This window comes from Mytilus edulis, chromosome 5 (assembly GCF_963676685.1).
Source record: "Mytilus edulis chromosome 5, xbMytEdul2.2, whole genome shotgun sequence".
Lineage (NCBI taxonomy): Eukaryota > Metazoa > Mollusca > Bivalvia > Mytilida > Mytilidae > Mytilus > Mytilus edulis.
The window spans coordinates 27,002,769-27,017,182 of record NC_092348.1 but is presented as its reverse complement, the minus strand read 5'-3'; the positions used below and the strand labels follow the sequence as shown (position 1 = coordinate 27,017,182).

The following is a 14,414-nucleotide window of genomic DNA, read 5'->3' as shown; positions in this document are numbered from 1 at the left end:
GGATGAAAACACATTAGACAAACAGTAAATGAAGATCAGCCATTTATAACACCAATATTGTAGTCCTACCAAAACCATTTTTTTATTATTATTTTTAATCTCAAACTTAACATAGAAGGGATAATGTGTGTAGATCTTAACATCACACCAAATAAATATACCCATTATTATATAAGCTTGTTGAAATCTAAGTTACTGATATTTTATGATTTTGAAATAGGAAGGAAAAGGACACTTGAACTTTCCTTTACCTCACATCTGCATGATAAATCAGGTTTTTTTTCAAAAGTAACTAACACTTCCGAAAGGTTGGTTTATTCAACAGATAATTTCCTGTAAATCAATTTGTACATTACACAATTGTTTTTAAATAAACCAGTTTTACATGTGTATTTGATAATATATACATGAACATATAGACATATAAGTATACGTCAAGCTGACACAATAATTACAAGTGAATGAAATTTGAAATTATAAAGATATATTGAATTGCAATGGCGTCTAACGATGAAGGAGGTGCACAGGTCCTGAAAACTTGTGATCTATGTGAAAAAGACACGGATATCAGATACAAATGCATGGATTGCAATAAGTTTTTATGTGAAAAGTGTAAAAGAATACATAAAAATGTACCTACACTGTCATTACATGATATTTGTGACTTGAAATCGGAGCTTTCATGTCAGGTAAATACAAAAGTGAGAATGGATAATATACCATGTAGTTATCACAAGAAATTTCAATGTATGTTTTGTAAAGATTGTGAAGTTTTAGTTTGTTCTGAATGTATTTCTAATTCCCATCAAAAACATTGTTTGGAATCTCTTGAAAAGACATGTGAAGAAAAACTAAGCAAACTTGAGCGATATAAAGCTAAAATAGAAAAAGATGTTGCTTGTCTACAAAAGTCATATAGTGATTTCGCAATCGTAAAAACTGAATGGGAAAACAGTTTAGACGACATCAGAAGTAAGATTAATGAGAAAGAAGATGAACTGAAGGAAGCTGTGACAAAATATGCAGCCAAGATGAGAGATGGTGTAATAGAGAAAAAACGGGACGGACTTGAAAATATATTGTCAAAACAAAAAAGGTTTGAAGATATGGAGCATATATTGAATAGCAAACTAGAAATATTAAAGTCCTTGCAATCATCTGCTGGAGGAGAAATTTTTGCATTTGAACAGCAAGTCATGAACTATCAAATACCATGTGTAAGTGAAAATATCATTCCGAGAAAGAACATAAAATATCTTGAAAGATCAACATCTGAGGAAACAATATCGACCTTATTCGGTTCTATGTACCTTCTGGACGTACCTTATACGATGGATATTACAATTGATAGAAGTTTAAACACCAATTATAGTAATATTGAAAATTTAGTCGTGTCTGAAGGTGAAATAGCTTGGGTTAGTACATTTGAAAACAACAAAGCTTCCGTTCAGAAAATCCATTTGACAGAGATGTTAGGAACGGTGAAGCAACTAGACTTGCATGCCTTTGACGTGGCTCTTTCAGAAAACAATGATCTAATAATTTCCATTGAGTCAACGTCAGAAATTATGCGTGTTTCTATTAATTGTGAGCTTGAGTCGGTTCTAGATTTGTCTCCCTTCTTAGTAAAAGCAATTCACGTGGCTAAAAATGGCGACTTGTATGTCGGTATAAGAGAAAGCGGAGACCCTTTTGAAATAACAGAATCAAGCTGCAGAAAAATTCTTGTATACAAAAGTTCAGATGGAAAACCAACGTCCCTTACGTCAAATGTTTCTTACGAATATGACAAAAGCAAGAAGAGACTATTTACTAGTCCTTGCAGAATAACTACACTATCGAATGGAGATATAGTCATTGTTGGTGATTGGATAACTCATATTGAAGGAAGGTTGGTTGCTCTTAACCGTAATGGTGATCTGGAATGGACATACAATGGGAATTCTAAAGTAAACTCGGACACAAGTAAATTTAGACCCTACGACCTTGTATCATCACCGGAAGGATACATAGTTGTTGCCGACAAAAATAATCATGCGCTTCACCTATTGAATGGCGCTGGGGAATTAATTGCCTGCAAACTTTTGGATGAGATAGGAATAACGTTACCAAAAACGCTTTGTTTTGACTTTTGGGGATACCTTTGGATTGGATGTTCTACCTTCCCAGAAGACAAATCTGGCGCCAATATCTATGCTGTTAAATTGTGTATCTAATATAACTATGTGGTAAACCGTCGATCATAACCACCAATACTCTTTTTATGTTTGTGTACATGTAATAATTAAATAACGGTCAAGAATTTCCGTTATTTTTGTTTGTTTCAAAAGGTTATTTCGACAACTTTAAACAATTATTTCTTCACTTTATTAATAAATAAAGAACTCGACATGGCAAAGTTATGCTTTTCTATTATTGAAGATGTCTTTTACGATTTTATTGCGTGGCTAACTTGCCTTATTGACCTTTGTCCCAAGCACCTTTTATCAATACTAACATTAATATTGACTTAAACACGTACTTGACATGGCTATGAACCAAAATTAGAAAGATATGTAAAAGCTTTAAGCTTCTTTCGAAGATGTTATGTTGTTGCTTAAGAATAAGAAAATAACAATAAGATAACTAAAATCATCGCTTTTGTCATAGATCTTGGATTCTGTTGTCCATGATCATAAAATTTAGAAAAGGACATATATATGTAATATACTTTGTACCTTTCCTAACAAAAGCAGATAATTTATGGATAAGGGGAAAAGGTACTGCAATGCTATACGGTTGTAATGATAACATCAAAGGTGTAAAAAATACGTCGTCCAACCGGCAATGATATAAATAATGAATTAATTCAAGACTAGATTAAGATCCAAGCTTGGTCATGGTCGAACACATTATCAGTGTTCTAACGTTATTTTCTGAAATAAGTTATATCAAAACCTTCCATTTTCAACCCTTCACACCACTTTACCACTTAAAAATAATAAAAACACGTTTCGAAGAAATAACTCGCAATGCTTTTCCTCCATAAAAAGGTACTAAAGGCTACACATTTATTGTTTTGGGATATAATTCTACATCCAATTTTTTAAATGAGCCAGAAAATAAAACATGCTATACACAAGAACAAGTGATTAGTAGGCTGTTGTTTCTCATTGACAACATATTTGGTGAATTTGGATGTAGAATTTTCCGGCATGTTGTCGGCATTCCTATGGGAACCATCTATGTACCTCTGCTGGGAGGCATTTTCTTAGAGTCTTATGAAGTTTAGACACTTGTATGAAAACAAGAAGATCAAAGAAGCTAGATTATTTATTTAAACTTCGAATACAGGTATATCGGTGATGTTCTTTCCATCAAATATCCAAACCTTTTTTTATTGGTTCCCATTAATATATCCTCCTGAAGTAGAGATTTAAGAAACCACAGATATAGCTTCATGCGCATCATGTTTAGACATTTACCTCGAATTTGACAACTTCAGTACTAGAATTTACGAAATAGAAAAGATTTCAATTTTGAAATTGTAAATTTTTCACACCTTAGCAGCAATAAACCATATTCACTTGGATACGAAGTATACAATTCTCAAATCATCTGATGTCTAAGACTTTGCAGCTGCTACTCATGCTTTGTGTAACGTCATCCGTGTCTGGGCAAAACAATAAATGAGTCTGGTGTTGTTAAAGAACGTCTCGTCCGTTTTCGCAAAAAATTCTATCAGACAGTACTAAGATCTAATAGATAATTAGTCAGTGTTTACTTCACAAATAATACAAGATGGTCTTGAGATTATAGGTTTTGACATTGTGCATCTTTTTATTATCTTTTCTTTCCCCAATATTTGACCTTATGCTTTTATATTCTTTTGGTGTTCTGACGTGACTCTGTCTGTTTAGATTGTTCATCCAATTTCGTCAATATAACGATACAGCAAACAATATTAACTGGCATACAAGTGGAAGGTTTAGTTAGCTAGCTTATTACCAGGGTTAATCCTCTATTTCTTTTGAAATTTCTGTACCAATAGATATAGGAAGATGTGGTGTGAGTGCCAATGAGACAACTCTCCATCCAAATAACAATTTAAAAAAGAAAAAAAAAGTAAACCATTATAGGTCAATGTACGGCCTTCAACACTGAGCCTAAGTCAGAAATGTAGTTGTTGTTTTTCGATTGTTTCGTTGATTGAATTAGTCTTGGAGTTCGTTGTTTTTGTTATACTTTTATGCTGCCGAAATTAACACAAAGGAAATTGATTTAAATCAAATATAGAGGTATTCCAGTAACAGTGTGACAACTGCAATATACTTATGTTGGTAATAATACTGAATCATTTACCTCTAATTTGTTTGTTATCGGCTATCAATAACAATGATTTTACGCTCACTTTAATAGACTGTCAGATGCCTTCCAGAATAAAAGAGTAAAATTCATGCATGTGCATAAGAAAAGTATTCAACTTAAATACAACACACAATGTTTAGTCATCTGCTAGTTATTCGTATTATTTGATGTATTCGTTTATATCTTTGGCAATCCGACAGTCTAAATGTCTTAAACAAGAAATGTTCTCGTGCACATTATTATGAAAACGATTCTTAACGGTAATAACTGTCTTTTCCTAGGTATAGTTATTTTAGGTTTACACAGGAAAGTCTACACTAAAATTTTGTGGCAAGAGTAAATTCACATTGAATATCTAACCATCGAGGGACGTTAACCACCGTCTAACTCCCTGCGGCAACATGCCGGTATATCTCAGTCTCTCTTGTTTTCGATCGAGCCGAACAGATAAAGGAAAGGGAACCAGATGTCACATTAGACATGCAACCACTGATGAAGTCCAAATTGTCAATCTTTGGACAGACACATGGATATGTGGCGGGATTAACGCTACGGAGCAGAGTAAGTTTATCCAACATAGATTAATATTCTCCCTTTTGAATATGTGTTATTCAGAAATTAAGAAATAATTCATGGAAGCCATATATTGTTGGAAATGTACACATGGCCTGGGCCGTGATATTCGAATTTTATCCTGAGCGTTAGCGAGGGATAAAATTAACGAATATCACGGCCCAGGCCATGTGTAAATTTCCAACAATATATATGGCTTCCATGAATTATTTCGATTCTAATAGGACAAATACGGTCATTAAAAAACTGAAGCGAGGGTGTGTATGCTGTGTGTGTGGCTGTTCTTTTTTACTCCCTGCTAGATAAAGCTCAAATATCTTTATAAATATGTAGCTTGCGTAGGTTAGTTTGTGAATAACTGCTAGAAAAAAAACTTTTTAATTCTTTAAATTCTCGAACCCAACATTTGCCATTTTAAATTTACATGTTTTTCTCGTAAGCTTCCGTTAAATCCAAAGTTGACATTTTGTAACTAAGGACCCGCCATGTTGACTTGCTGAAACGAGTAAATATGCGAATAATGCAATAGAATAGAAAATAAAACAAAACTTACCTCAAAAATCAGTTTTAATACAATATCATACGAATTCCGATGGTTCATGCAACAGAAAACTTTCAACTTTAGCGGTTTCATTTGTATGACGTCATGTTTTGAAATGACTTAAATGCGCCAAAAAGATTAAAAGACTTTCACGGAATTTTATTTAATTTTTATTTTGTTGATTTCTCCGAGCTCTTGTGCATTACTTCTTTTTTTTTTATGCATACGAATAAGAAAAAAAGTTATTTTGTCTTTTTTAATTGCCCTTTTTAATACAATAAAATCGGCAGAGGGTCTGCAAATAGGTTCCAATACATGTAGATTTACGTAGGAAGTATATTGTAACAGCCATTATTATGTATGTCTCCGAGTCTGCGCTAAGTATATTTTATCGAGAATTTTATCACAGTGTTGTTTACAAAGCTAAAGAAGCACGTCATATTAGAATTAAGAAATAATTCATGGAAGCCATAGATTTGTTGGAAATTTACACATGGCCTGGGCCGTGATATTCGAATTTTATCCTGAGCGTTAGCGAGGGATAAAATTAACGAATATCACGGCCCAGGCCATGTGTAAATTTACAACAAATCTATGGCTTCCATGAATTATTTCGATTCTAATAGGACAAATACGATCATTAAAAAACTGAAGCGATGATGGGTATACCGTGTGTGTGGCTGTTCTATTTTACCCACTGTTCGATAAATGTAAAACAAATCTAATAAACATGCATGAATGATTTCTTAACTAACCGCTAGAAAACAAAATGTGATTACTTTATTTACTTCTCAGTAAACCCAACATTTGCAATTTTAAATTTACATTTTTTATCGTATTAAGCTACCGTCAAATTCACTGTTGACATGTTGACTTGTTGTAACCAAGGAGCCGCCATGTTGACTTGCTGAAATCAGTAAATGTGCGAATAATGCAATAGAACAGAAAACAAGCAACACCTACCTCAATACTTTATTTTAATGCAATTGTATCCGAGTTTAGATGGTAAACGCATTAGAAAAACCTTCAGCTTTGACGTTTTCATTCGTATGACGTCATGTTTTGAAATGACGTTAATGCGCCAAAATCATTACTGGAATTTCGCGGAATTTTAATTTATTTTGTTTTTGTCCATTTTTCCGTTCTCTAATGTGTAAATTCTTTTTGTTATGCGTCAGAATCAGAATAAATGTTCTATATGGTTTTATTCAATAATGATTGTAATTAAAGCGAAATCCACAACCGTTTACACATAGGTTACGATACATGTGGATTTACGTGGGAGGCATATTTAAACAGCCATTTGTGTATATCTTGGAGTCTGCGCTAAGTATAGATATATCGAGAATTTTATCACGGTGTTGTTTACAAAGCGAAAGAAGCACGTCATATTAGAATAAGCAATCAATAAAAATCAGCTAAGGAATATTGCTTGACTTGAATATATAAATTAACGTTGGCAAGATAGATCAGAAAAAAACCACAAACTAATTTGTATCCTAAAAATATCAGACGCATTTAAAACCAAGTACTTATAGTATTTTTGAATACTCCATTTTTTAAAAGCCCAAACAGAATAAGTTGTTGGACTATTTCCAGTCCCGTTGGCTTTATGAGACCATAGATTTAATACCCATGGGTATTACATCTATGATGAGACACTATAACCATAGATGTATTACATCTATGCTATATAAACCGAAATCAAATTCTTGTATAGAGATTTACAAATCTCTATATAGTTTCAATGAAAGTAAAATGTCTTTACTAGTACATGTTGTGATACCATTAATCTAGATGATATCTTTTCTACAATCATCCAAGATTTTCGATGTTGAGGCCCCTCATGGGGGGGTCCTAGTAATCACATAATCACCATTTTTTTGCCAATATAATCACATAATCATTAAATATTTGCTTATCTTTAGTAATCAAATAATCATAAACTAAAAATACAGTCCTAGGTAATCAAATAATCATGAAATATTTGGCTTAATAATCAAATAATCATTAAAAAAAACGGCCAAGTAATCACATAATCAAAAACCCCATGAGGGCCCTCGATGTTTATTACAAGGCATTTTTTATAGCGCATTATATAAAACTTCAATTACTCTAAGCGCTTTACATGTTAAAACAAAAGTACACAAGTTCGTACATACACGAAATTACAAAGTTAAAAATAGACCAAAATATTTTTAAAAGCATATAACATCAAAACAACTATAAAAAGTTAAAAAGACTCTAGAATATATTTGCAAATGAAACCATTAATAAAGTCAACATTATGAATGGTGGATGTCTAGCTGTTTTGATAACGAGGCCGATTTTTCGATCGTTTTAGTGCATTTTCTTCATTGACATTATGATGCTCTGTAGCATCTTTCTTACGAAGTTAAACATGTTAAAATTATTCAGTTGGAGATAATTTTACCCACCCCAAAAAATTAAGTTGCCCCCCCCCCCTTAAAACCCTGGCAATAACTGAAAATAAATGTGTTCAGACATTATTAAACGCGATTTTTAGACGAATTAATATACATAAACAGAAGTTCATTAAAATTGTATTATAGGACACATTAGTTAGATATGAGGTTCTGTCAGGGGGTCTTCACTCCGGCCTGTATTCTGTATTATTTTTTTAGACCAATTCTCTCTTTTTAGATATGAGAAAAACTATTCAGAATGACAAAGATAAGAGAACACCGTTAGATAATAATTTAACTACATGATGTGTGTATATACATGTTAATTACGTAAATATTTCACTGAGAGGTCGTGTGTATTGTGTACATGAAGTTGCAAAATAAAGTTATGCAACATGTAACCGATGATGACTCACGACCACTCACCAAATCTAAATTTATAGTTATTTAAACGTGTGATGTGTATTACTATATTCTATAATAAAAGAAACAGTTTATATTTAAACAGAATATATTTTGTTGTTATTTTACTCTGATTCAACTTTATCTTTTCTTTTCCGATCGAATATTTTTAAATGGAGATAAATTATTTAGGTCAGTAAATAACCAGAAATGTTGATGGTTTTGAGATGCGCCCTTTATTTAAGCGGTTTATTTATAGCACATCACACAAGGAACGTAAAGAGACAGCATGGCATCTCTTGTTGAAATAGAAACGCCGAACTCGTCTGCAAAACCTTGTGAACTCTGTGAACAAGAATCAATATTGCAGTTTAAGTGCGTAGAATGTGAAAAGGTTATTTGTGATAGATGTAAAGGAATACACGCTAAAGTTCCGGTCTTATCAAACCACCTAATTATCAACATTGAAAAACAATTCGTACCTCAACACATGATTCAGAAAATACAGCTGTACTCTATGCCATGTGACAACCATACCAAGAAGTTTCATTGTCTGTTCTGTCGGACTTGCAACAGACTTGTATGTCCGGACTGTGTCTCTAGTATCCATACGAAGCATGAATTCGAACCATTGGAAAAAGCTTGTGAGAATAAACTTAGCGAACTCTCAGCATTTGACTCATTTATGGAAGAAAAAGTTTATAAATTGAGAAAAATAAATAAAAATTTCAAAAAGAAGAAGGAAACATGGGAATGTGAGATAGATCAAGTTAAAAAATATATTGATGAAAATGAACGTGAAATAAAGGAGGCAGTCACTAAGTACGCGAAAGAACTGCGTGAAAATGTAGAACAGAAAAGAAAAAACAGAAACCAGGAATTCGATGAGAGGGAACAGAACAATTGTGAACAAGAAGCCCTTTTTACTGATTTCCGAGGAAAGATAAAGAAAGCATTAGAATCAGACCAAGGGTATGACATTTTCAATACGGTTTCTGAAAAAGATAAGCTGAATACTTTGATTGATAATACCAAGATGCCAACAGAGATTATTGACCTTCCTAAACCAAAGTTATCCCCCAAGAGAATGGCTGTTATATTTGGAAAGATCAATCATTTTTCGGTTCCAGCCTATGTAGCCGTTAAACATGATTGTAACTACACCATCAATGTACAAGGTATAGATAAAATGAGGATGTGTACCGATGGAAGTTATTGGGCGTCAGTATATAACAATGACAAAGACGATTCTTATTTGATTAAAAGTACTCTTTCAAAAGTCATAAATTGGTGTAAAACTGTCGAAGTAAATGTTTTCGATTTGGCATTAACAACAGATGACACTGTCATTGCCTCCGTCCATATGACCCCAGAGGTCAAACGCATTGGGAAAAATGGTAGATTGGAAGAATTCATCAACGTTGCACCTCTTATTACACGAGGAATTCATGTCAACAAAGAAAACGAGATCATTCTTGGAGTTCGAGACAATGGTGACCCTTTTCAGATTACAGAAGAAAGTTGTCGAAAAATTCTTATATTTGGAATGGATGGAAATCAGAAAGAATCGTACGAATTCGACAAAAAGAAGACGAGACTGGTTACCATTCCTGTAAGGATATGCACTGATGTAAATGGTGATATAATAGTCATAGATTCTATGACGAAGGACACAAAAAGGGTTTTATCGATAGGAAGACGCGCAGGGGAAATCAAATGGACCTACGAAGGAGAATTTGATTTTAAACAACAAAAAGCTTTCGATCCTAATGATATAACATCAACTCAAACTGGATACCTCGTCTTATCTGAGGTTATCTCCCATAGAATATACTTACTGTCACTAGGTGGAGATTTTCTTACCTTCTGTGATTTGAGGACAATGGGCATTGTATTACCTAGAGCATTAGCTATAGACTCAAAAGGGTTTCTATGGGTGGGTTGTGCGAATGACAGGATGAACAAGGACTTTGCAAAAAAACACAAATTGCCCAATTTAACCTGTTTGAAATTGGAAATCTCTGATGTCTAGCCTTGTCCTGGTGTTGTATGTACAGAAACTTTACGGTGATATATTTTACAATTACCAATGTTCAAAAGATAGAACGATGACGTTTCATTTTAAATTCATGACAACTAAGCACAAGAGGGTCTACAAGCAATTTGCATTATTCCGTTTTGTTTGACGTTTAAAATTATAGAGTAATAAAAGGACATTTTTAAAACAGTTCTGACTTTTTTAATATATATTTCTAAGGCCCATGTTTGTCCAGCATGTCTTAAGACTCGAGTCTGTGAGGCTGAGGTGTGTCAGCCATCCCGTAGGTCCTTTTGATATGTCACTTTTATTCACTATATATATAAGTGACAAATTTCACATATATATATATATATGTATGCGCTCAGTGGAAATTCAACATTTCAAATATTCGACCAGTGTCATTCAACGTATTTGACTGCTTCTTCCAACAATAAAATTTCTACTAATTAACCAACAGTTCTGAAAGTAGCGTAAAACACTTACCAATGAAACGTCAACCGATCGAGCTACCAACCAAATCAATGTTTCCTACTCATCAATTTAGTAAAGCTCTAAAGCAGCAAACTCCAATTATCGGGCAGGCAAAGTTTGCTTAGTTCCTGGGTTCTTGTTACTCCTTTGTTGTGCTTTTCTTTTTATGAAAGAGAGAGAGGGGCATCGATAACTTAGGTTTAGCACCTTTTTATGCTCCATTTATGGGCATTATGTTTCTGTTCTGTGCGTCCGTCCGTTCGTCCGTCCGTCCGTTTGTCCCTCTTCAGGTTAAAGTTTTTGGTCGAGGTAGTTTTTGATGAAGTTGAAGTGCAATCAACTTTAAAACGTAGTACACATGTTCCTTATGATATCATCTTTCTAATTTGAACGCCAAATTCGAGTTGCTACCCCAATGTCATGGTCCACTGAACATGGAAATGATAGTGGATGGACACATTCTTGTTGAAATTTAAATCGTCTTGCTTTCAAGCTATAACGTGGCATCACTATCATTTTGTCAATCCATTCGTCTTTCGCTGGACATTTTATATTATCGTCATCTTCTCTGAGACCATTCTAACTTTTGACAGAAATTATAAAGCATTGTAAGTCCTTTTTAGCTCACCTGGCCCAAAGGGCAAAGTGAGCTTTTCTCGCCCGTCGTCGTAGTCGTTAACTTTTACAAAAATCTTCTCCTCTGAAACTACTATAGGCCAAATTTAACCAAACTTGGCCATAATCATCATTGGGGTTTCTAGTTTAAAAAATGTGTTCGGTGACCCGGCCAACCAACCAAGATGGCCGTCATGGCTTAAAATAGAACATAGGGGTAAAATGTAGATTGTGGCTTATAACTTTGTAACCAAAGCATTTAGAGAAAATCTGACATGGGTAAAATTGTTTATCAAGTCAATATCTGCCCTGAAATTTTCAGATGATTCAGACAACCGGTTGTTGGGTTGCTGCCCCTGAATTTGTAATTTTAAGGAAATTTTGCTGTTTTTGGTTATTATCTTAAATATTATTATAGATAGAGAGAATCTGTAAACAGCAATTATGTTCAGCAAAGTAAGATCTACAAATAAGTCAACATCACCAAAATGGTCAGTTGACTCCTTATGGAGTTATTGCCCTTTAAAGTCCTTTTTTACCAATTTTCGTAAATTTTTGTTATCTTTTACAAAAATCTTCGACTCTGAAACTACTGCGCCAAATTTAACCGGTTTCTAGTTAAAAAATTGTGTGCGGTGACTAAGTCACCATGGCTAAAAATAGAACATAGGGGTAAAATGTAGATTTTGGCTTATAACTCTGAAACCAAAGCATTTACAGCAAATCTGACATCCTTTTATCAAGTCAATATTTATCTCCCCTGAAATTTTCAGATGAATTGGACAACTGGTTTGTTGGGTTGCTGCCCCCCAATTGATAATTTTTACAGAAATTTTGCGGTTTTTTGGTTATCATCTTGAATATTATTATAGATAGAGATATACTGTAAACAGCAATAATGTTCTGCAAAGTATAAGATCTTCAAATAAGTCAACATGACCTAAATGGTCAGTTGACCCCTTAAGGAGTTATTGGCCTTTATAGTCAATTTTTAACAGTTATCATTAATTTGGTATTTTTTTGTAAATTTTTACAAAATATTTTCCTCTGTAACTAAAGGGCCAAGTTTATAATAGATATTTTCATAAGAGGGGGCCCACTGACTGCCTAAGGGGGGGGGGGCCATTTCGTCACAGGGGGACCCGGGCCCCCCTTAAATCCGCCTCTGTAGTCTATCCTTAATTCAATTTGCTAAAAGAATGAAAAGATCGCTTTCTGGACGAGTTGGAAAAGACAGTTACTGCCGACCTTGCTGAGATTTTGCAAACGTCCTCTGGCTTGATTTCAAACCTTTAATGGAAATAGACTTATTCGGAAAGTATATAGTTACGATACTGTTGTGAGGTCATTAAGGATTGCATATATTTTGGTATTGATATTGATTCACTCATATTGTATGCATCGGAAATAAACACATTTTTCTAAAATCAGTTGTTATGATGCAGACATAATCTTTCAATCAGTTTAAATGAGGTCTGAAGCTGGCATGTCAGTCCTTTGTTAATTTATTTATCTTTGTCATTTTTCTTGGTTTCTTTTGTTGCCTATTCTGATATCGGACTCTGACTTTTTTCAAACTGAGTTTTACTGTGCGTATTGCTATGTGTTTCTTTAGAATTCTACATTGGCTAGAGATATAAAGGAGGGGAGTTGAGATCTCAGAAAACATGTTTAATTAACCCCGCCGCATTTTCAGTTGCGCCTGTCTCAAGTCAGGAGCCTCTGTCCTTTGTAATTGTATGTTTTTTTGTTTGTTTGTTTTTTTTTTTTATTTTAGTTCACTTTATATGTTTTGGAGTTGAGTGTGACGTCCATTTTCAATGAACTAGAACACAATTTTATTTAGGGGCTACTGACGACCACCTCCGGGTGCGGGATTTTCTGGCTATGTTGAAGACCCGTTGGTTGCCTTCGGCTGTTTTCTTCTCTTTGGTCGGGTTGTTGTCTCTTTGACATATTCCCCGTTTCCATTCTCAATGACAATCTTATAAATATCTCGAGGAGCGGATGCAGGATTTTCAAAGGCATATAGGTTTTCTAATTTCCCAATTTGATGAAAATGACGCATCTTTTCCCAATAAAAAAGGGTAGAGGTAGTTTTGAAAAAAGCCAACAATATCACTGTAAAGATTCACTTGAGAATGAATTTACATATAGTTGGGATCCTGCTAACATATTTCATCCCGCCACATTCTCTATGTATGCGCCTGTCCCAAGTCAGGAGCCTGTAATTCAGTTATTGTCGTCTGTTTATGTGTTACATATTTGTTTTTCGTTCTCTTTTTTAACATAAATTAGGCCGCTGGGTTTTCTTGTATGAATTGTTTTACATTGTCATTTCATGACCTTTCACAGCTGACTATGCGGCATGGGCTTTGCTCATTGTTTAAGGTCGTATGATAACCTAAAGTTGTTAATTTTTGTGTTATTTAATTTTGGTCTCTTGTGAAGAGTTGTCTCATTGGCAATTATACCACTTCTTCTTTTTTTTATATTTCCAATTGGTCATAAAGGTTTCCCTGAAATGATTGAAATTAAACTGGAGAGATGACTAGAATTTGAGATGGGCAGTTCAACAGTAAAATAACAATGTCTATCAATAAATGTGTCACTGGAAAATTGTTTCTCGATGATACTGTAAATTCAGAAATTAGAAAATTGAAAACAACACGTTTATTAATTTCTTGCATCTGAAGCGCTTTTTCTGGATTTTTCTTCATCAGGAACGTTCAAAGCCAAACATTTGAAATGCGAAGATGTAAAAGTACCACATGCAGTTACTTTTACGATTCTAGACCAAAATGCAATTAGAATTTTGAGATTTTGAGAAAAATCCAGGAATACAAATTTTTGAGGAATCACCAAATTCAGCTGGTCTACATTATTAACTCTGTCTCTCCATCTAAAATTTCTATGCCATAAATTGGTATTACAATAACCAAATTACCCTTTCAAGAAATCAACAGATATGAGTTTTAAACCAGGACAGATACCCAAA

General features: G+C 33.9%; 2 protein-coding genes across 2 annotated transcripts; both read left to right on the top strand.

Annotated features, from left to right (window-relative positions):
* Nucleotides 1-497: 497 nt before the first annotated feature.
* LOC139525018 (uncharacterized) lies at nucleotides 498-2,216 on the top strand. Its single transcript, XM_071320194.1, has one exon. The coding sequence runs from the start codon at nucleotides 498-500 to the stop codon at nucleotides 2,214-2,216; it is 1,719 nt and encodes a 572-aa protein (XP_071176295.1).
* A 6,362-nt stretch (nucleotides 2,217-8,578) lies between these two features.
* LOC139525017 (E3 ubiquitin-protein ligase TRIM71-like) lies at nucleotides 8,579-10,321 on the top strand. The gene has a single exon (XM_071320193.1). The coding sequence runs from the start codon at nucleotides 8,579-8,581 to the stop codon at nucleotides 10,319-10,321; it is 1,743 nt and encodes a 580-aa protein (XP_071176294.1).
* The last annotated feature ends 4,093 nt before the right edge of the window (nucleotides 10,322-14,414 follow it).